The sequence below is a fragment of the Mandrillus leucophaeus genome, unplaced genomic scaffold, assembly GCF_000951045.1.
Source record: "Mandrillus leucophaeus isolate KB7577 unplaced genomic scaffold, Mleu.le_1.0 Scaffold1213, whole genome shotgun sequence".
In the NCBI taxonomy this organism is placed as follows: Eukaryota; Metazoa; Chordata; class Mammalia; order Primates; family Cercopithecidae; genus Mandrillus; species Mandrillus leucophaeus.
The window spans coordinates 1179226-1203760 of NW_012100466.1; the positions used below are offsets into that span (position 1 = coordinate 1179226).

Below are 24535 nucleotides of genomic sequence, written 5' to 3' on the forward strand. Positions count from 1 at the left end.
AAAAAACCAAATAAAAAAAAAAAAAAAAAAAAAACAAGAGAAAAAAATCTGAACAGGGACACTAGAAGATAAACAATTTGGAGAAAACAAAAGACTTTGAAGAATTAGTTTAGGGAAAGTACTAAGTACATAATCATGCAAACAACCCCTAGCAAGAGGTGGGGGTGTGGGAACAGGGATCAGTATCCAGAGTTGCTACAGCATATTCTTCAAAATGTCTAATTTTCAAAAGAAAATTATAAAACATGCAAATAAAGAAGAAATACTGACACATAAAAGGAGGGAAGAAAGCAGGCAATAGAAAATTTTTGTATTTTGTTTATTTTTCAACTTATATTTCAGAAAACGGAGTACAAGTGCAAGTCTGTTACAAGTTTACATGATGCTGAGGTTTGTGGTATGAATGACCCTGTCACCCAAGTATTGAACATGGTACCCATAGTTTTTCAGCCCTTGCCTGCTGCCATCTCTCCACCCTCCAGTAGTCCCCAGTGTCTACTGTTCCAATCTTTATGCCCATGAGTATCCCATGTTTAGCTCCCACATTTAAGTGAGAACATGCACTATCTGGTTTTCTGCTTCTGTTAGTTTTATATAGGATAATGGCCTCCAGGTGCATTCATTTTACTTCAAAATACATGATTTTTTTTTATGGCTGCACAGTATTACATGGTGTATATATACCACATTATCTTCTTCCAGTCCAACATTGATGGGCACCTGGGTTGATTCCATGTTTTTGCTATTTTGAAATAACACTGCAATGAACATGCAGGTGCATGTGTCTTTGGGTAGAATGATTTTTTTTACTTTGGGTATATACCCAGAAATGAGAATGCTGGGTCAAATGGTAAACTCGTAGTTCTTTGAGGAATCTCCAAACCGCTTTCCACAGTGGCTGAACTAATTTACATTCCTACCAACAGTGCATAAGCATTCCCTTTGATCTGCACCCTCATCAGCACCTGTTGTTTATCGACTTTTTAATAATGGCCATTCTAACTGGTGTGAAATGTTATCTCATTGTGGTTTTACTTTTATTTCTCTGATCATTAGTGATGATAAGCATTTTATTCATGTTTGGTGGTTTCTTGTATGTCTTCATTTGAGAAGTGTATGTTCATATCCATTACCCCTTTTTAATTATTTTTTTTTTGCTTGTTGATTTAAGTTCCTTACAGATTCTGCATATTAGAACTTTGTCAGATACAGAGTTAGTGCATATTTTCTCCCATTTTGTAGGTTGTCTGTTTACTCCCTTGATATTTTCTCTTGCTCAGCAGAAGTTCTTTAGTTTAATTAGATACCGTTTGTCAATTTTCGCTTTTGTTGTCGTTGCTTTTGACATCTTCGTCATTACATCTTTGTCTGTGCCTGTGTCCTGAATGGTAATGCCTAGATTGTCTTCCAGGAATTTTATAGTTTTGGAGTTTACATTTAAGTCTTTAGTTCATCTTGAGTTAATTTTTGCATATAGTGTAAGGAGGGGTCCAGTTTCAATCTTCTGCATATGGCTAGCCAGTTATCCTGGCACCATTTATTGAATAGGGAATTCTTTCCCCATTACTTGTTTTTGAAACCTTGGTCAAAGATCAGATAGTTATAGGTGTGTGACCTTATTTCTGGGTTCTCTATTCTGTTCCATTGGTCTACGTGTCTGTTCTTGTACCAGTACCATGCTGTTTTGGTTAGTGTAGCCCTGTAGTATAAATTAAAGTTGAGTAGTGTGATGCCCCCAAGCTTTGTTCTTTTTGTTTTGGATTGCCTTGGCTGTACGGGCTCTTTTTTGGTTCCGTATGAATTTTAAAAGTTTTTTTTGTAGTTCTGTGAAGAATGTCAAAGATAGTTAAGTGGAAATAGTATTGAATCTATAAATTGCTTTGGGCAGTATGGTCATTTTAACAATATTGATTCTTCCTATCCATAAGCATGGAATCATTTTCCATTTCTTTGCGGCATCTCTGATGGTTTTTTTTTTTTTTTTTGAGCAGTGTTTTGTAGTTCTACTTGTAGAGATCTTTCACCTCCCTAGTTAGCTGTATTCCTTTTTGTGACAATTGTGAATAGGAGGTCGTTTCTGATTTGGCTCTCTGCTTGATATTTGTTGGTGGATAGGAATGCTAGTGACTTTTTCACATTGATTTTGTATCCTGAGACTTTGCTGAAGTTGTTTATTAGCTTAAGAAACTTTTGGACTGAGACTGTGGAGTTTTCTAGATATAGGATCATGTCATCTGCAAACAGGGATAGTTTGACTTCCTCTCTTCCTATTTGGATGCCTTTATTTCTTTCTCTTGCCTGATTGCCCTGTTCAGTACTTGAATGTTCAACATTCAATACTATGTTCAGTAGGAGTGGTGAGAGAGGGCATCCTTTTCTTGTGCTGGTTTTCAGTGGGAATGCTTCCAGCTTTTGCCCATTCAGTATGATGTTGGCCGTGGCTTTTTCACACATGGCTCGTATTATTTTGAGGTATGTTCCTTCCATACCTAGTTTATTGAGAAATTTTAACATAAATGGATGTTGAATTTTATAGAAAGCCTTTTCTGCATCTATTGAGATAATCATGTGCTTTTTTGTCTTTAGTTGTGTTTATGTGATAAATCAGTTATTAATTTATATATGTCTAACCAACTTTGTGTTCCAGGGATGAAGCCTACTTGATTATGGTGGGTAAGTTTTTTGATGAACTGCTGGATTTGGTTTGCCAGTATTTGTTGAGGATTTTTGCATTGATGTTCATCAAGGGTATTGACCTGAAATTTTCATTTTGTTTTTGTATCTCTGCCAGGTTTTGATATCAGGGTGATGCTGGCCTCATATAACGAGCTAGGGAGGAGTCCTTCTTCCTCTGTCTTGTAGAATAGTTTCAGCAGGAATGGTCCCAGCTCTTCTTTGTATCTTTGGTAGAATTCAGCTGTGAATCCGCCTAGTCCTGGCCTTTTTGTTGTTGTTGTTTGGCACGCTATTTATTACTGCCTCAATTTCAAAACTCATTATTGGTCTGTTAAAGGATTAAATCTCTTCCTGGTTCACTCTTGGGAGGGTGTATGTGTCCAGGAGTTAATCCTGGACACAGCAAAAGAAACCATCAACAGAGTAAACAGACAACCTACAGAATGGGCAAAAATTTTTTGCAAACTATGCATCTGACAAAGGTCTAATATCCAGCTTCTGTAAGGAACTTAAACAAATTTACAAGAAAAAAACAAACAACCCCTTAAAAAAAAGTGGGCAAAGGACATGAACAGACACTTTTCAAAAGAAGATGTATATGTGACCAACAAGCATATTATAAAAAGCTTAACATCACTGATCATTAGAGAATGCAAATCAAAACCACAATGAGATACCATCCCACACCAGTCAGATTGACTATTATTAAAAAGTCAAAAATGACAGATGCTGGTGAGGTTGTGGAGTAACATGAACACTTATACACTGTTGGAGGTGTGTAAATTAGTTCAGCCATTATGAAAGTGTAGCAACTCCTTAAAGACCTAAAGACAGAGATACCATTCAACCCAGCAATCTCATTACTGGGTGTATACCTAAAGCAAAATAAATCATTCAATTGTAAAGATGCATACATGTGTATGTTCATTGCAGCACTATTCACTATAGCAAAGACATGGAGTCAACCTAATGCCCATCAATGATAGGCTGGATAAAGAAAATATGGTACATTTACACCATGGAATACTACACACACATAAAAAAGAACAAGATCATATCATTTTCAGGGACATGGATGGAGCTGAAGGCCATTATTCTTAGCAAACTAACACAGGACCAGAAAACCAAATATTGCATGTTCTCACTTATAAGTGGGAGCTAAATGATGAGAACACATGGACGTGTAGAGAGGAGCAACACACACTTGGCCTTTCAGAAGGTGGAAGGTGGGAGGAGCGAGAGGATCAGGAAGAATAACTAATGGATACTAAGCTTAATACATGGGTGACAAAATAATCGGTACAACAAACCTCTGTGACTCAAGTTTACCTGTGTAACAAATCTTCACTTGTACCACTGAACATAAAATAAAAGTTAAAGAAGAAAAAAACAGGCATGGTGGCTCATGCCTGTAATCCCAGCACTTTGAGAGGCCAAGGGGCAGACTGGCCAACATGGTGAAACCCTGTCTGTACTAAAAATACAAAAATTAGCAAGGAGTGGTGGTGCATGCCTGTAATCTCAGATACTCTGGAGGCTGATGCAGGAGAATCACTTGAATCTGGGAATCAATGGTTGCAGTGAGCTGGAATCATGCCACTGCACTCCAGGCTGGGTGACAGAGCAAGACTCCATCAAAAAAAATGAAGAAGAGGAAGAGGAAGAGGAAGAGGAAGAGGAAGAGGAAGAGGAAGAAGAAGAAGAAGAAGAAGAAGAAGAAGAAGAAGAAGAAGAAGAAGAAGAAGAAGAAGAAGAAGAATTATTATTAAAAAGAATTAAAGAAAATACACATGGTCAGGAGATCGAGACCATCCTGGCTAACACGGTGAAACCCCGTCTCTACTAAAAAAATACAAAAAACCAGCCAGGCGCGGTGGCGGGTGCCTGTAGTCCCAGCTACTCGGGAGGCTGAAGCAGGAGAATGGCATAAACCCAGGAGGCGGAGCTTGCAGTGAGCTGAGATCCGGCCACTGCACTCCAGCCTGGGCGACAGAGCCAGACTGCGTCTCAAAAAAAAAAAAAAAAAAAAAAGAAAAAGAAAATACTACTGACTTTTTACATTAGTTTTGTGTTCTGAAACTTTACTGAAGACATTTACTAGGTCTAGGAGGCTTTTAGTGGAGTCTTTAGTCTTTTCTAAGTATAGAATCCTATCAGCAAGGAGAGAGAGTTTGACTTCTTTTCTTAATTGGATGCCTTTTATTTCTTGCTCTTGTCTGATTGCTCTGGCTAGGACTTCCCATACTACGTTGAATGGGAGGGTTAGAGAGAACATCTTTGTCTTGTTCCCGTTCTGAAGAAGAATGTTTCTCTCATGCTGTCAGTGGGGCGTTGCAGTCTCCCATTGTTATTTTGTGGCTGCCTAAATCTTTTCATGGGTCCAAAAGAGCTTCTTTTACAAATCTGTTTGTATGCAGATGTTATGTTCCAATGTTGGATGCATACATATTTAGGACAGTTAAGTCTTCTTGTTGAATTGAACCCATTATCATTATGTAATGCCCTTCTTTGTCTTTCTTGATTGTTGTGGGTTTAAACTCGTTTTATATGATAAGAGAATAGTAATTTTGATTAGCTTTTGTGTGTTCAGTATGCTATTGACTGTGGGTTTCTCATAGATGGCTATTATTATTTTGAGGTATGTTTCTTTGATGCCTAGTTTCTTGAGGGTTTTTATCATGAAGGGATGTTGGACTTTATTGATAGCTATTTCTGCATCACTTAAGATAATCACATGCTCTTTTGTTTTCAATTTTGCTTATGTGGTGAATCACATTTATTGATTTGCATATGTTGAACCAACCTTGAATCCCAAGAATAAAGTCTACTTGAATGTGGTGAATTAACTGTTTGTTGTACTGCTGGATTGGGCTTGCAAGTATTTTGTTGGTGATTTTTGTGTTCATGTTTGTCATGGTTATTGTCATGAAATTTTCTTTTTTCATTGTGTCTATGCCAGATTTTGGTATCAGGATAATGCTGGCTTCATAGAATGAGTTAAGGAGGACTCCTTCCTCCTCTATTTTTGGAATAGTTAATGGTAGGATTGATAACAATGCTTCCTTGTACGTCTGGTAGTATTTACCTGTGAATCCTTCTGGTCCAGGGCTTTTTTTGTTGTTGTTTTGTAAGGATTTTTAAATTACTAATTCAATTTTAGAATTCATTATTTTTCAGTTCAAGTTTTCACTTTCTTCCTGGTTCAATCTTGGAAGGGTATATGTTTGCATGAATTTATCCATTTCTTCTAGATTTTCCAATTTGTGTTATAGAGGTTTTCATCATAGCCTGAGGACCTTTTGTATTTCTGTAGGATTGGTTGTAAAGCCATCTTTTTTATTTCTGATTGTGCTTAGTTGAAACTTATCTTTTTCTTTGTTAATCTAGCTAAGTGTTCAATTGGTCTTTTTTATTCTTTCAAAGTACCAACTTTTGGTTTCATTGATCTTTGGTATGAATTTTGCATCTCAATTTCATTTAGTTCTTTTCTAATTTTAGTTATTTTCATCTGCTATCTTTGGATTTGGTTTGTTGTTATTTTTCTAGTTCTGTTAAGTGTAATATGAAATTGTTAACTTGAGAACTTTCTAACTTTTGTTGTAGGTGTTGAGTGATGTAAACTTCCTCTTAACACTGCTTTGGATGCATCCCAATTATTTTGATATGTTATTTCTTTATTTTCATTAATTTCAACGAAATTATTTTTTATTTCTTTCTTGATTTTGTTGTTCACCCAAAAGTCATTTGGGAGCAAGTTGTTTAATTTCCATGTAATTGCACAGTTTTGAGATATCTTCTTGGTATTGATTTCTATTTTTATTGCACTGTGGTCTGAGCATATGCTTGGTATAATTTTGATTTTTAAAAATTTATTGAGGTTTACTTTATGGTCAAGCATATGCTCAATATTAGAATATGTTTGGGTGGATTATTCTGTAGGTGTCTATTAGGTCCAGTTGGTTGAGTGTCAAATTTAAGCCCCAAATTCCTTTGTCAGTTTCCTGCCTTAATGATCTCTCTCATGCTGTCAGTGGGGTGTTGCAGTCTCCCATTGTTATTTTGTGGTTGCCTAAGTCTTTTCATAGGTCCAAAAGAACTTATTTTACAAATCTGTTTGTATGCAGATGTTATGCTCCAATATTGGATGCATACATATTTAGGACAGTTAAGTCTTCTTGTTGAATTGAACCCATTATCATTATGTAATGCCCTTCTTTGTCTTTCTTGATTGTTGTGAGTTTAAACTCATTTTATATGATATGAGAATAATAACCCCTGCTCTTTTTTGTTTGACATTTGCATGATAGATCTTTCTCTATCCCTTTACTTTGAGTCTGTGAGTGTCACTGCCTGGGAGATGGGTCTCTTGAAGACAGCAGATAGTTGGGTCTTGTCTTTTTATTGAACTTGCTACTCTATGGCTTTTAAGTGGGGCATTTTGACTTTTTTACATTCCAGGTTAGTATTGATATGTAAGATTTTGAACATGTCATCTTGTTGTTAGCTGTTTGTTGTGTAGCTTTGGTTGTGTAGTTGCTTCATAGTGTCTGTGGGAGGGATATGTGCTTAAGTGTGTTTTCATGGTAGAAGATATAATTCTTTCATTTCCATGTTTATCATTTCCCTAAGAACCTCTTGTATAGCTGGTTTAGTGATAATAAATTCCCTTAGTGTTTGCTTATTTTGGAAGTTTATTTCTCCTTCGCTTATGAAGCATAGTTTGGTGGGATATGAAATTCTTGGTTGGAATTTCTTTTCTTTAAGATTGCTGAATATAGAACCACAATCTCTTCTGGCTTGTAAGTTTTCTGATGAGAGGTCTTCTTCTAGCCTGATGGAGTTTCCTTTGTAAATGACTAGGGCCTTCTCTCCTGTAGCCTTTAATAATTTTTTCTTTCACACTGACCTTCATGAATCTCATGACTATGTGTCTTGGGGATGTTTGTCTTGTATAGTATCTCACAGAGGTTCTCTGTATTTCTTGAATTTGCATGTCAACCTCTCTAATGAGATTGAGGAAAGTTTCATGGACCATATCCTCAAATATGTTTTCCAAGTTATTTCTTCTCTCTCCTGTCAGGAATATCAATTAGTTTTAGGTTAGTCTCGTTACATAATCCCATATTTGTCAGAGGTTTTGTCATAATTTAAATGTTTTTTTCTTTATTTTTGTCTAAGTTGATTATAAGATTCTGTCTTCAAGCTCCAAGATTCTTTCCTTGGCTTGGTCTATTCTGTTGTTAATGCTTCAAAATATATCAGGTAATTTTTGTAGTAATTTTTTTCAATTCCAGAAATTTCATTTGGTTCTTTCTTAAAGTGGCTATTTTGTCTTCTTTCAACTTTTGGAGATTTTCACTGTATATCCTGGATTGGGTTTCACCTGTTACCTGAATCTTGATCAGTTTCTTTGTCATCCAGATTCTGAACTTTATGGCTTTAAGTCATTTCAATCTGGTTAAGAATCACTGCAGAGAAGTTGCCTTGTTTGAAGATAAAGGGAAACTCTGACTTTTTTAATTGCCAGAGTTCTAACACTGATTCTTTCTCATCTGAGCAGGCACGTGCTCCTTTGTGTTTTGGATTTGCTGTAATTTCTATGAGGCTTTTTGTTTTGATATTCTTTATTTCCCTTTACGGTTTAACTGTGGTGCAAGTTGAGTATAGTTAATTAGCTTTGTTTCTATGTGCTTCCAGGGTGCCAAGGCTCTGTATGGGATCTTTATTTGTGGCTAGATTCTTACCTTGGGTTTCACAGGCAATGTGTATTGGCAGAATACTTTTGGTGTTGTAATTTGGGCAGTAATGCAGTAGATGGCAGTTAAGAGTAATGGTTGGCAGAGAGTCTTACTCTGCTCTGTGGCTTTTTTATATATCTGCACATTTGCAATGGTACTCTGTGGGGACCGGGGGAGAGAGATGACCCCCTAGCCAGGTCCATTCCCAAGCCTCAGGGTAGCCCCCCTTGATCACTGGCACTGCATCCACATTTCATTTGTTAGATGTTCTTGGCCATGGGGCTCTCTCAGGTAGAGACTGTGTCTAGCAGACAGGCCTCACTCTTCCTGGACAGGCCCTGCAGACGGATGTGTGCCCTGCTTCTGCACTGGCCTATGAACTCACACCTCACACTCAGTGTATTGAGATTGGGGGTTCCTCCCCAGGTTGAGTTCTGGCAAAAATCTCAACTCAGAACTCCTGAGCTGTGTGCTACAACCTTGGGGCATTGGAACCATGCCTGTGGCTTTGTCCTCTACCTCCTTGGGATCAGGCGCCTGTTGTGCTGGGAGAGCTGAAGTGTTCCCAGGCTGTGGGGAAAGCACTCCAGCAGGGCCACTGGCAAGACAGTCAGACCAAGCAGTGGAGGCTGTGCTGCGTGAACACACTTGCAGAATCAGCCAGGCAAAAACTTTGGAGGGATTGTGGACAGAAAGACATGCAGAACAGATGTGTCCAGACAACCCTGGGGGAATGGGCACCTATGGCCACATTTTGTTGTAGCTGCTCCACATGTAAAACCCCCTGGGGTCCATGCAGGCTAGAGCTCTGTCTTTGTCTATTCTTTGGGCAGATCCTCCTGACAATTGAAATGACTGCAAGAGTCATGGGATCTCTTGTAGCTAGGATGCCAGAGGTCCATGGTGAGAGTGGGTTGCCCTGCTGTCACTTAACTCACCCATTCCTTAGAAGGTGTTTAGGACCAGGAACTAATCCTGGTGCTTGGCACACCAATGCAGTTTTCCCAGCTTTCTCCCTATTCAGCCTCAGCATCTGTGTTACCTATCAAATCTCAGTGTTTTCTCTCCGTGTTTTTTCTCCAAAGATCTTTTTAAAGTACAAACAGATAGTGGAGAATTTACTGGTTTGTTTATTGGATATTTTGGTCTCTTGTGGTGAGAGAAGTGCTTCCTGGATGTGTATACTTGGCCATCTTGTTCCTCCCTCCAGAAACTACTTTTAAAGAGGACCAGATGGTGTAGTTAGAAGACAAAGACTTCAAAGAAGCTATAATAAATATGTTTTTAGGGCTGGGCTTAGTGGCTCATGCCTGTAACCCCAACACTTTGCGAGGCCATCATAGGATGATTGCTTGAGACAGGGAATTTGAGGCCAGCCTGGGCAACATAGTGAGAATACAAAGAACTGAAAAAAACCGTGCTTAAGGAAGTAATGGAAGACGATGTCAGTGAAAATGTATAACAACCTCCAGAAATGCTCTATGCCATAAAAGAAAAAGGAAATCTGGCCAATAAAAATCAAAACTAACTTTATCAGAACTCTCAAAATTAATAAAGTTTTACAGTCTCCAGAGAGCATTTATTTAGGAAAAACAGTTAAATCTTGGTTAAATAAACAAGCTTTGTGACATTTGAAATTGTCCTATTCTCATCTCTGTCTCTCCAACTATGCAATAGAATTTTAAAACAATCTTGGTAAAACCCAGAAGCCTGGCAGCCACTACAAGACAAAACAAGGTTAGAGCTCCTTCAAAGCCACATTGTCATTATTGTAATTGTCATTGTTTGATTTGTCTGTTGATTCTGTGGAAAACTCCACTTGCAAGGATGTCTTTTAAAACTTGACTTGTAGCTCAACCAATTTGAAAATTCTTTTTCCTGGGAACATTTGTCAAAAATAATGTGCGGAAATTGTTGAATATCACAACTACCTGAGGTGGCTATAATAGTTCAGGCAGAGAAGAAATTGACCAAAAATGATAAAAGGAAAAACTGAGGAATAAATTGTCCATAGTGGGCTTTGAAAAGTTGTTATATGTTCCCGGGAATCTAGAAAGCCACAAGCATGTGTAGGGCTTTGTACATGTCCAAGGCTGTATGCATGTGAAGGAAAGGCCTGAGAAAACCCTGAGCCCTCACTACTGGCTAATTTTAAAACTCTGTGTAAGCAGGAAATGGGGGCTAAAGACGAGCTATAAATTGCCTACCAGAACATTGAAGAGGTGTCCAAACACAGACAAAGAGACTTTCAGTGAAAACTAGGAGACTTACTAGTTTCATGTTTGTAACGAAACCTCTGTTTAAATGTTAACTGACCACTAAGATAAATGAGCAGAGACTTCAGTGACCACATACGAAAAGAATACAGACTTTACAGAATTAAATCAGAAAAGCCACTAAGCAAAAGACAATAACATCAATAGTAAACAATATCATCAACGAACACCTTGGCAGGAGGGAGTGTCTAATTTCCAGAGTTACCACATTATATTATTTTCAACAAATAATATTTTATTTGTTGAAAATAAATAAATTTTCAGTAAAAAATTATAAGACACACAAAGAAACAAGAAAATATTGCCTAACATGGAAAAAATAACTTGAAACAGTCCATTAAGAAGCCAGATGTTGCATTTACATAGTCTTTAAATTGGCTATTTTAAGTATGTTCAAAGAACTAAAGAAACCATGCCTAAAGAACTAAAGGAAAGGATTAGAGTTGTGCCTTATGGAATAAAGAACATTATAGAAAATTAATTTTAAGAGAAACTACAGTAATTCTGAGGTAAAAAAGATAACTAGATTTAAAAATTTCTCAGCAGCTGATGTGAACAAATGGAAGAAAGAATCAACAAATTGTGAAGAAGGTTCATTGAGTTTATCTAGTCTGAGGAACAGAAAGAAAAAAGAATGAAGAAAAATAAACAGGGCCTCAGATAACTGTGAGTTTCCTCCCTCTCCACAAGGAGAGGGAGGAAAGTGGCAGGAATAATAGCTGAAGAAATGTCTGAAAACTTCCCAAATTTGATTAAAAATATCAACCTGCACATCAAAGAAGCTCAACAAATGCCAAATAGTGGAAAAGAAAAAAAAAAAAAAAGAGATCCAAACCTTGACACATAATAATCAAACTGTCAAGGGCCATAGAAAAAAATAATCTTGAAAGCTGTAAAAAAGAAACATGTCAGAGGGATCCTCAATTAAAAATTATCAACTGATTTCTCATCAGAAATTATAGAGGCCAGAAGGCAATGGGATGACATATTCAAAGTAACAACAACAACAACAAAAAACACTGTCACCTGAGAATTATTTTATCCAGCAAAACTATTCTTCAAAAATGAAGGAAAAGCAATATTTTCCCATACAAGCAAAAACTCAAAGAATTTGTCACTACAAAACCTGTTCTACAAGACATACCTAAGGAAGTCCTACAAGAAATACTAAAGGAGTCCTTCAGGCTGGAATTTAAGGACTCTATACAGCATCCCAAATCCCTATGAAGAAATAAAGATCACCAGTAAAGGTAACTATACAGGTAAACATTAATTAAATGTCTGGAGTAAACCTAAGGGGAAAAACTCAGAAAATGCAGTAAAAGTAACTAAAAGTAATAAAATGTTACTGTAGAAAATATTTTACACAGAAGAAGACAGGAATGGAGGAACAGAACAAAAAACATGTAAGACATAGAAACAAATAGCAAAATAGCTAATGTAAATCCTAACTTATAAATTACATTAAATGTAAGTGCATGAAATATTCCAACTAAAAGCAGAGATAGGCAGAATGTATAAAAAGATACAACTATGTGTGGTTTACAAGAGTCACAATTTAGATTCAAATACACAAATACATAAAAAAGGAAAGGACAGAAAAAGATATTTCATACAATTAGTAACCAGAAGAGAGTTTGTATTAATACAAGACAAAATACATATGAGTATAAAACTTTATGACCTTAGGTTTGTCAATAGTTTCTTTTATATAATACCAATAGTTTTTTTTATATAATACAAGCAAGAAAAAATATAGATGAATTAGATTTTTTTCTATATTAAATACTTATGCTGCATATTATACTCTCAAGATAATGAAAAGACAACCCATGGAATTGATGAAAACATTTGCAAATCTTGTCCCTGATAAGGGACTTGTATGAGAACATGTGAAAATCTCTTGCAATTCAACTATAAAAAGACAACCCACTTAGATGGGAAAAAAATTTGAATGGACATTTCTTCAAATAAGATGTATAAATGGCCAATAAGCACATAAAAACTGCTAAACAATATTAGTTATTAGGGAAATACAAATCAAAACTCCAATTGGATACCACTTTCCACCACCTAGGATGGCCATAATCCAAGAGATGAACAATAACAAATGGCAGTGAGGACGGGGAGAAAGTGGAACCCTCATACACTACTAGAAATGTATGATGGTGCTTTTGCTTTGGAAAACAGTATGGCAATTCCTTAAGCCTAGAGTTACCATGTGACGTAGCAATTCCACTCCTACGTGTATACTCAAAAGAAATGAATACATGTACCTTACACACTTGTACACAGATGTTAGCAGTATTATTCACAATAGCCAAAAATTGAAAACAACCCAAATGTCCAACTGATTAATCAATAAATAAAATGTATATCCATACAATTGGATATTATTTAGCAAAAAAAAGGAATGAAGTCTTGACTCATGCTAAATCATGGTTGCATTCTGCAAAGATTATGCAAAATGAAAAATCCAGACACAAAAGACTACATATTGTATTATTTCATTTATATGAAATATCCAAAATAGACTTCTGCTGAAGGTATTCATAATTACTTTATATTTGGTTTTGCTAAAAGGCTGGAATGTAATTTGTGGTCATATTGCTACCATGAGGGTAGACCTTACCTGAGGAAGATATCTACACAGGAAAGAGCAGAGCCAAGAAATAAAGAAAGACAGATTTAGGCCGAGCGCGGTGGCTCACGCCTGTAATTCCAGCACTTTGGAAGGTCGAGGCGGGCGGATCATTTGAGGTCAGGAGATGGAGACCATCCTGGCTAACACGGTGAAACCCCGTTTCTACTAAAAAATACAAAAAAAAAAAAAAAAAAAAAAAATTAGCCCGTCGTGATGGCGGGCGCCTTTAGTCCCAGCTACTGGCTGAGGCAGGAAAACCGCGTGAACCCGGGAGGCGGAGCTTGCAGTGAGCAGAGTTCGCATCACTGCACTCCAGCCTCCAGCCTGGGCGACAGAGCAAGACTCGTGTCAAAAAAAAAAAAAGAAGAAGAAAAGAGAAGAAAAAAGAAGAAAAGAAAAGGAAGAAAAGAAAGATATATAAGGGCATATTTTGAACACACAAATCGGTCTGGATATCAAGTAATCCCAGTTAAGTTACTTTAAAAAGTCCCAGTTTATGTTGGGTCTTTTGTTACATGAAACAGAAAGAGTCCTAACTAATGCGGTTGGTTAAAAAAACAATTATTTGTTTTTCACTTCCAGGGTAATTAATATATTGTAAATTCAGGAAAGATGTGCTTCAGGATTTTTTTTGACTGAAATAGTGATGTCTTTTTGTGAATATTCATTCTTCAGTAGACTAATTGGCCAGCAGAAAACACCAAACTCTGTTTAGCATGTATGTATCAATTAAACATGAAATAACATGAATTATATGATCATAATTTTTATATTCAAATTTCATTTCAAAATACATTACTTTTTAGTGGTAATAGTAGTCCTTCCACCAGTGGAGGGTTGGTTATGAGAGGAATATATTTCTTGCCGCAACTTTGAGAGTTCCTTACAGATAAAAGATAATATAATCATTTGACGGAAAGTAGAAACATGAGATAATAAATACATTTAATCATTTAGAAGGGTTACTAACAATGCATATACTCCCTCCCTTTTACTCCTTTTTAGCCTTGAGGTAATAATGTTCTAATCCCACTTGTTGAATATCACCTAGTGTTGCTTCACAGTACCTAATAAGTTATATTATATGCCTGTGCAGGAACCTGCAACTGATACAGGATATCTAAATTTGGAAGATAACTTGAGATTGAATGGGCGTGGTTCTCAAGATGAGGATGTGAAAGTTGTTGCTCTGAAAAGCCTGAAAAGTATATCCATAGAAGAAAAGTACTGAAATTTTAATATATAAGCAGATATAGTTTCTAACAAGATATTATCAATGAATGTTACTACCAGCACCATTTGCTCCATAACAGCAATACAATATTACCTATAATTTTTGATAATTCCTTCAGTACCTATTGAATGCCAGGTCATGGACTACATGCTACAGATACAAGGAGGAATATAACACATGCTTTAATGAAGCAGCTCATAATGTAGTAAGGAGGTCACAGTCTACTGGGAATTTCACTGCTAATGAAATATAAAATCAATGTCTTAAAAATGTTAAATGTACAACAGCATTTATTTTTTGCTTCAATTCTAACTTTCATTTGAATTATTTCTCCTGAAATATGTATATTCTACTTCCTCACTTGCACCTACATTTTATTTCATGAAATAAAGTGACTCCTGGATATGTGTCCTTTTCTAGTCCATGGAAAGTATTTATCCTAGAGTACTACAGTACTAAGTTGTATTACTTTTCTCCATCCCCACCCCTTCCTTTTATACCTCTGACTGACGCTTTATAAGGGAATCCTTCTCTTCCAGCAAGCTTGTCAGTTCATGAAGCTTAAATTGGAAGTCACTACAACTTCCATCCCTCTTTGAAACATCTTTATGGTACTGGGTTAATTGGGACTAAGGATTTAAAAAGAAATAAGTATTAGTATAATATTTATATAGAAAATACGTAACTGAGTTCCAGGGAGGTTAAGTGACACAAACTCGCACAGTTAGTTATGAAATGAAAGTAAAACACCAATAGTCATAAACTTTCACAGAATTTCATGAGTATGTAATATGAAATGAAATGCCAATTATAAATTTCTCCTTTTTTTAAGGTGTCTTTGCTATGTAGGACTAAACATTATCTATGTAACAGTCTTAGGCCACAAGATTTAAAGTAAAGCTAAGAAAACAGGCATTTTAGAGTCCTTGAAATGATAATTCAGGAAATTGCAATACCAATAACTACTATTATATTCTGATTTTCAGTTCACAAAATATTCCTCCTCCATGAATTATCTCAGTTCTCACAGCAGTCCTGTGAAATAAGCATTATTATAATCTTCATTTACAAAACCAGAGAGGTTAAATGACACAGTCAGGCAGTAACATAGCTGCAACTCCAAGACAGATCTTCTGACTACAAATATTGTCCATTTCCCTCTTTACCTCATATGTGTATAGCTTAGGTAGAAGTGCTATTAGTAATGTTGGGATGGAAAAGAAATCAGTGGAGGAAATCTGCTAGAAGTATTGGTAGGTTTTTATAACAAATTATATTTTGTTTCATTTTGATTTTTGGTAAAAATTACACAGTGATGTTTGGAGAGACAAATTTGTGATTATTTTGTTTATGAAAACATTTAACTATATTTTACTACATTTAGGAATCAGTAAAATAAGGGTTAAATTAAGTAAATTCAACCTAGAATTACAAGATAAGGTAATATATACTTACAAATATCACCTTAATTTTGATGTCAACTATAGGTACATAAAACTTAACGCTGTTTTCCTCCTCATGCTTGACAAAGTCCTTGCTATTTACCATCCCTCGAAATTAAGTGAGAATTTTTACAAATCTAACTGTGGCTCTGTTGAGTAATCTCAAATATTGCTTTTGTCTACACAAGCATGCTTTAGGCAAGATCATAAAGAGTTATCCACTTACCCCAACCAATAAATTAATAAAAACCAAAACACTGAAATGAATGTCTTATTTCACTTTCCTGGAAGAGATTAAACTAAATTAGAAAATAATTTAAGAGTTATATTTTAGACACAGTAATGTGTATTTAAAACAAAAGGATACATGACATATTTCTAAAACTCTACCTTCAGCTATTTTTTTCTTGTAGCTTTAAACTTGAATCCATCATTATCTTGCTAGAAAGTTTGTGCTGACCTGTGTATTTATGCAGTGTAGGATCAACATACCCTCAGCCTGCAGATCTCTCTGTCTTTCTCCATTCTCAAGTTTTTTACCATCTCCGTGTAATGGTTGCCAATCTCATCCATTTTAGCCTGCAGCATTGGGCCTGTGCAAGTCTCAGAAACCTACAGAAGGCAAAATAACTATCTGCAATTGGATTGTTTTGAAGAAAATATGTGTTACGTTACAAGGATTATTATTATATGAAAACCACATGATTAAGTAAGACATTGAAATAATGAAAGTGATTTTCCGGAACTGCATTATAAAGTTCAAATGTCAGTCATTAAGATCTAACAGTATGTGAAGGAAAACAGTCCATATATTTTCTCAAGATTAATATATATATATTTATATATATTATATATTTATATATATATATTTTATATATATATTTATATATATTTATATATATATTTTATATATATATTTATATATATATTTTATATATATATATTTTTATATATATATTTTATATATATATATTTACTATTGCCAGTGCTAGGATTACAATGATGTAACTAAGGTAATACTGTATATTTAAAAGGAAGTTTTAATACCTGCATTCTAAGGTTTTGATTCTCTTGCTCTAAATTACGTTTACAATATTCCAGTTCTTTTAGTCTGTATTCCATGTCTGATAGTGTATGTCGAAGAGAGAGATTGTTTTCTTCCAGTGCCTGGCATTTTGAACTTGAGTCTTGAAGTCCTTGCTGTAAAGAAGACACAAGTACATAAGATAGATGCATTTTGTTTTTGGTGAGGGAGTGTTCTTTTTATTGATTCATTCAATTGAATCAAGTAAATATTTTCCTATGCCCAGTTTTCTTATACTCTTGGTCTTAAATGGTACTTGTAAGTCAGCCATGTAAGATATTATAGTGGTGCCTCTAGTCTCACTTGCCTATTTTGTGTGACAGGGAATCATGAGTAGATGAATTTATAATGTCTCAATTTAACAATCAGACTCTTGCTACTCTGTGACAATACTACCCTGCTTTCTAGTAGGCACAAAAACAACTATATGCCTGATTATTTATGTGACAACTAGTAACTGAGCAAGAATTTGGGACAGCCATAGGAGTAAAGGTCAGGAAGAGGGTAATCCTTAGAGACTACTTACAATTTCCTAGGAATTCTCTCTGCTCAGACATCCAGAGAACTCATCTAGGGTTTTTTCAGTCATTTATTTATTGCACAAACATGTGTTAAGGTCTACAACAGCTTGTTTTCATTGACATGTTAGTAGATTAAATAAATGCATGAACCTAAATTTTTAGTATTTATACAATTCTGGTCACCCAACAAGACAAATAATTGTGTCCCATATGTGCTTTATATCTCAAATAGATAAGATTATCTGTTTTTCTGAGAGGGCTTTCAGCCATTGGAAATACCCGAAGCCACTCAATTCTCATATGAACAAATTTTTCCATCATATTTTCATTCTGTCTTGATTATATCTCATAACTCCAGTGTGCCAGTAATTGTGCATATGAAAAGCTATCAATCTAGATTAACATCAACAAAAACATCAATTTACCTTCTGCTGGTGATTATTTGCTCTCACTGATGCCAAGAGTTCTTCATACTCTTTTATTTGAGTTTCTTTGAATGATAAATCTTTCTCAAGTCTCATCTTGTCATTTTCCAGTGACTAGAAGCATAAATTATTTATTATGATTCAGAATTACAGAAACTTAACAGTCACATAATACAAAGACTTGTTTACCTTGGAAGATTTAAATAAGTACTTGTTGCATTTGTACTTGCTTAATAAAGCAGAATTCTTAAAAGTTAAGAAAATATGGGATAGGAAGTGATTGAAACTTCCAAAACCTTCACTGAAAGAGACATTTTGATGGACTAACTGTACATGAAATGAAGCAAAGCCTTCTGAAATATTTTAATGTTTTCCTTCAATCTACAAAAAGTTCTTGTTAATCCCAGCAAGTGGTAAATTTTTAAATTAGAGTCTAAATATGTTCATCATAACCTAGAAACAACAAAACTACTCCAAAGTCCTCAAGGCATTATTCAATGTGTGGAAAGCATTCTGAATGTATCTAGCGGATGGCACCAAGAACACCACTAAAATAGAAAATAGGAAAAATTAATTTTTTAGAGAAAAATGTTTTCAAGTTATATTTGAATGGAAATTCGGAGTATGCCTTATAATTATGAACAACGGGGGATTTACCTTCAATGAGTCAGATTATTTTAATTCTGAAGACGACTCTCTGGCTTTAAGCATTAAATTGCCTTAGTGGTAAACTAAATGATAAGTGCATATCCAGCATTCTTTCATTTACATTTTGGATACCTCTTTTCTCCTCTCTCAATGCCAATTAACTGTTTGAAGAAAATAATTTAGCTTTGTCGGAGTAAGCATAATATTGTGCTATATTAAATTTTAAAAATGTATACTGGACATCTTTATTTCTGTATTAGGAAGCTAGGAACTAGAAAGGCTTTGGAAAAAATCAAAATAAATCTTACTGTCAAGTCATTTTGAAGATGTCCAAGCTCCTCCCGTATGTTGCTAAATGTGGACAGCACTAGTCGGAGTGACTTATCAGACATACCCCTCATCTGCAGGAAGAAAGGATTCATGGTTTAGTTTTATCAACATTTGAAAATAGGCAATATAAGTGAAAGTTATCTTTTTTTTTGTTCCTACTAGCAAACTTATTAATAATTTTACTTTGATATGGCAAATTAGAATAGTGATACAAGGCATTTTGTCAATAGTGTGTGTAAGTAATCCAAATAATATTCCTGAAGATAGCAATGTATTTATAACAAATATTTATTATTTTTTCCATGATAAAGTATCATCTTTGTCACAAAGTAGAATCCTAGCAACAAAATTTAATTTTTACATTATTCTTTATTTAAAAGATTAGAAGAGATGAGACAGTCAATCGTCAAATAATAAAATGAATCTCCCTAAGTGTATTGCCAACTGCTTGAATTTTGCCTGAGGTGAGAAGAATATAATTATAATTAAGTTTAACTTTAAAGCATAGAGCTATCTCAATTTTTTTTTTTTTTTTTTTAACCAGAGTCTCACTCTGTCACCTAGGCTGGAGTGTAGTGGCATGATCTCAGTCGACTGCAATCTCTGCCCCTTGAGTTCAAGTAATTCTTCCACCTCAGCTTCCCAAGTAGCTGGGACTACAGGTACACACCAAAACACTCGGTGAATTTTTGTATTTTGAGTAGAGAACGGGTTTCACTCTGTTGGCCAGGCTGGTCTCAAACTACTGACCTCAAGTGATCCACCAGCCTTGGCCTCCTAAAGTGCTGGAATTACAGGTGTGAGTCACTGCACCTGGCTTATCTCAAATTTTAAAGAGAGAGGACACTCTTTTACTAGATTATTCTTATTCCATTAAAGAAAAATTGTTTAAAAAACAGACAACTTCAGCTTCTGGGAAGATGGAGTAGAAATACTTTCCACAACCAATCAGACATTGTTTAAGGCATAACTTTGTAACTTTAGCCTCTGATTGGTCACTTTCTGCAACCAATCCGACTGATAACGGGCCAGTACTTCATTTACATAGAGTGTACACCAAGTTACCAGTGGGAAACCTCTAGAGGGCATTTAAATCACATAAAATTCTGTAACTGCGCTCTTGAGCCAATTGCTCAGCCCACTCCCACCCTGTGGAGTGTGCTTTCGTTTTCGATAAATCTCTGCTTTTGTTGCTTCATAAAAAAAAGAAAGAAAAAAAAAATACTTTTCCCTAGCCTTCCTGTTAAGTACAACTAAAAACCTTGGACATTATATATAAAATAAATATAAAAAGACTCAAATTGGTGACAAGAGAAATGATTGGTTAGGAATCTTGGGACCTGAGAAATGACACAGCAGTGAGTTCCTGGATTTTCTTTTTGCTTCATATATTAGATCAGTGTTGGGGAAGCTGGTAATCTAGTTACATCAATGGACAACAAAAGTCCTGAAAAGAGAATTCTCTCTCTAGCCAAAGGACCATGAAAGGGTCAGCCTAGCAGGACAGAAAACTTTTAGATAGTAACCACTCTATCTTAGCCAAACACCACAGAAGAAACTGCAACTCTACTTCCACACAGACAATCGACGGCAAAGAAGAGAGCTTAGACTGCCCCCTTGTCAGGCTCTAGGGAGGTACACAACACCATTCACTGGGATAGTGTCAGAAAAGGCAGAGTGAAGAGATGATGCTTTCATTCCTACTGGCCAAAAATGAAATTCCATGCACTGTGATGTCAGTTGAGACTGTGAAGGGAGCTTGGACTTTCACCCTATTGCATCAAGAGAAGCTGAGTGAGGGAACCTCCACTTCCACCACCAGCTGGCAACAATAGGTAGTGCACACACTTTCACTGATATTTGAATATTTGAATAAGACTCAGAGAACCACAACATAAAAATGGCCAGGTCTCCTATCCAAGTACTAGCCAGGCTCAATCCTGCTTAGCTTCTGAGATCAAACAAGATCAGGCATGTTCAGGGTCAATTGAAAATCACTCATAATTCCAAGAACAACAAATAATAAGAAAAAACACTTAATTGATGACAACATCAAGATAATAGAAATGTTAGAATTATCTGATAAAGTGTGTAAAACAATCATCATAAATACTTCAACAAGAAGTTGCAAAGAGACTGTAAAAATACATTGTCTCAACAACAAAATAAGTCTCAGCAAATAAATAGAAGACATAAAGAATACCTAAATGGAAATTTTAGAACTGAAAAGGACAATAACAAGACAAAGAAACAAAAACCAAACCAAAACAACAAAACTCTCAAGAGGTAGGCTAAAAAGCAGAATAGAGAGAACACAGGAAAGAATTAGTGAACTTAAAGATAGAATAAAATAAAGTATATAATCTGAATATCAGAAACAAATAGATTAGAAAAAATTAAACAGAGCCTAAGGGCCTGTGGGTGTATACCACATATCTAGTTTTCATGTTCAGAGTTCTGGAAGGAAAGGAGAAAGAGGATGGAGCTGAAAAAATGTTTAAAAAATTATGACTGAGAAGTTTTCCAAATTAGTAAAACCTGGTAACATACATATTCAAGAAGCTGAGCATATCCCAAACAGAATAAACCCAAAGAAATCCATTACCAGGCAAATCAGAGTCAAACTTCTTTAAACTAAAGACAGACTAAAAATTTTCAAAGCAGCAAGAAAAACATTAATTATTGGGAATAACAATTCAAATGACAACAGATTTCTCATTACAAATCATGAAGCCCAGAAGGAACTAGCATATTATTTTTTAAGTACTGAAAGAAAATAATTGTCAACTGTAAATTCTATATGCAGTGAAATTATCCTTTAGGAATGGAGGGAAAATCACATTTTCGGATGAGGGAAAATGAAAATAATTTGTCACTAGCAGACCTACCCTTAAAGAATAGCTAAAAGAAGTTGTCTAAAGAAAAGAAAAGGATAAAAGAAAGAATTTGGAACATTAAGAAGGAAGATATAGCATGGCAAGCAAAAATATGGTAAATACAATAGGTTTTCCTTCTTTTCTAGAGTTTTCTTTTTTATTATACTTTAAGTTCTGGGATACATGTGCAGAATGTGCAGGTTTCTTACATAGGTATGCATGTGCTATGGTGGTTTACTGCACCCATCAAACTGTCGTCTACATTAGGTGTTTCTTCTAATGCTATCCCTCCCCTAACCCCTCACCCCATGACAGACCCTGGTGTGTGATGTTCCCATGTGTTCTCACTGTTCAACTCCCACTTATGAGTGAGAACATGAGGTGTTTGGTTTTCTGTTTCTGTGTCAGTTTGCTGCAAATGATGGTTTCCAGCCTCATCCATGTCCCTGCAAAGGACATGAACTCATCCTTTTTTATGGCTGTATAGTATTCCATGGTACATATGTCCCACATTTTCTTTATGTAGTCTATCATTGATGGGCAATTTGGGTTGGTTCCAAGTCTTTGCTATTGTGAATAGTGCTGCAATAAACATACATGTGCATGTGTCTTTATAGTAGAATGATTTATAATCTTTGGGTATATACCCAGTAATGGGATTGCTGAGTCAAATGGTATTTTTAGTTCTAGATCCTTGAGGAAGCGCCACACTGGTTAAACTAACTTACACTCCAACCAACAGTCTAAAAGTGTTCCTATTTCTCCACATGCTCTCAAGCATTTGTTTTTTCCTGACTATTTGATGATCGCCATTCTAACTGACATGAGATGGTATCTCATTGTGGTTCTGATTTGCATTGCTCTAATGACCAATGATGATGAGCATTTTTTCCTATATTTGTTGGCTGCATTAATGTCTTATTTTGAGAAATGTCTGTTCATATCATTTGGCCACTTTTTGATGGGGTTGTTTTTGTCTTGTAAATTTGTTTAAGTTATTTGTAGATTCTCAGTATTAGTCCTTTGTCAGATGAATAGATTGCAAAAATTTTCTCCCATTCTGTAGGGTGCCTGTTGACTCTGATGATAGTTTCTTTTGCTGTGCAGAAGCTCTTTAGTTCAATTAGATCCCATTTGTCAATTTTTGTTTTTGTTGCCATTGCTTTTGGTGTTTTAGTCATGAAGTCTTTCCCATGCCTATGTCCTGAATGGTATTGCCTAGGTTTTCTTCTAGAGTTTTATGGTTTTAGGTCTTACATATAAGTCTTTAATCCATTTTGAGTTAATTTTTGTATAAGATGTAAGGAAGGGGTCCAGTTTCAGTTTTCAGCATATGGCTAGCCAGTTTTCCCAGCACCATGTATTAAATAGGGAATCCTTTTCCTATTGCTTGTTTTTGTCCAGTTTGTCAAAGATCCAATGGTTGTAAATGTGTGGCATTATTTCTGAGGCCTCTGTTCTGTTCCATTGGTCTATCTCTCTGTTTTGGTCCTGGTACTATGCTGTTTTAGTTACTGTAACCTTGTAGTATAGTTTGAAGTCAGGTAGCATGATGCCTCCAAGCTTTGTTCTTTTTGCTTAGGATTTTCTTGGATATATGGGCTCTTTTTTTTTGGTTCCATATGTAATTTAAAGTATTTTTTCTAATTCTGTGAAGAAACTCAGTGGTAGCTTGATAGGGTTAACACTGAATCTATAAATTACTTTAACTAATATGACCATTTTCAAGATATTGATTCTTCCTATCCATAAGAATGCAATGTTTTTCCATTTGTTTGTGTCCTCTCTTATTTCCTTGAGCAGTGGTTTGTAGCTCTCCTGGAAGAGGTCCTTCACATCCCTTATAAGTTGTATTCCTAGGTATTTTATTCTCTTTGTAGCAATTGTGAATGTGAGTTCACTCATGATTTGGCTCTCTGTTTGTCTATTATTAGTGTATAGGAATGTCTGTGATTTTTGCACATTGATTTTGTATCTTGAGACTTTGCTGAAGTTGCTTATCACCTTAAGGAGATTTCTGGTTGAGACAATGGGGTTTTCTAAATATACAATCATGTCAGCTGCAAACAGAGGCAATTTGACTTCCTCTCTTGCTATTTGAATACCCTTTATTTCTTTCACTTGCCTGATTGTCCTGGCCAGAACTTCCAATACTGTGTTGAATAGGAGTAGTGAAAGAGGGCATCCCTGTCTTGTGCCAGTTTTCAAAGAGAATGCTTCCAGCTTTTGCCCATTCAGTATGATATTGGCTGTGGGTTTGTCATCAATGGTTCTTATTATTTTGAGATATGTTCCATCAATACCTAGTTTATTGAGAGTTTTTAGCATGAAGGGGTGTTGAATTTTATCAAAGGCCTTTTCTGCCTCTATTGAGATAATCATGTGGTTTTTGTCATTGGTTCTGTTTATGTAATGGATTATGTTTATTGATTTGCATATGTTGAATCAGCCTTGCATTCTGGTGATGAAGCTGACTTGATCTTGGTGGATAAGCTTTTTGATATGCTGCTGAATTCAGTGTGCCTGTATTTTATTGAGGATATTTGCATTGATGTTCATCAGGGATATTGGCCTGAAATTTCCTTTTTTTGTTCTGTCTCTACCAGGTTTTGGTATCAGGATGATGCTGGCCTCATAAAAT

At 35.5% G+C, this 24535-nt stretch overlaps 1 protein-coding gene across 1 annotated transcript in view; it reads right to left on the reverse strand.

Annotated features, from left to right (window-relative positions):
• The window catches only part of POF1B (premature ovarian failure, 1B), a gene marked incomplete at its 5' end in the record, with an annotated part of 92145 nt that overhangs the window by 13199 nt on the left and 54411 nt on the right, over nt 1–24535 (reverse strand). The window contains 6 exons of the mRNA XM_011971358.1: nt 14134–14216; nt 15069–15197; nt 16503–16622; nt 17058–17210; nt 18041–18154; nt 18997–19089. Of these exons, the coding sequence (XP_011826748.1) occupies nt 14134–14216; nt 15069–15197; nt 16503–16622; nt 17058–17210; nt 18041–18154; nt 18997–19089 (692 nt within the window). The remainder of the gene's footprint in view (nt 1–14133; nt 14217–15068; nt 15198–16502; nt 16623–17057; nt 17211–18040; nt 18155–18996; nt 19090–24535) is intronic.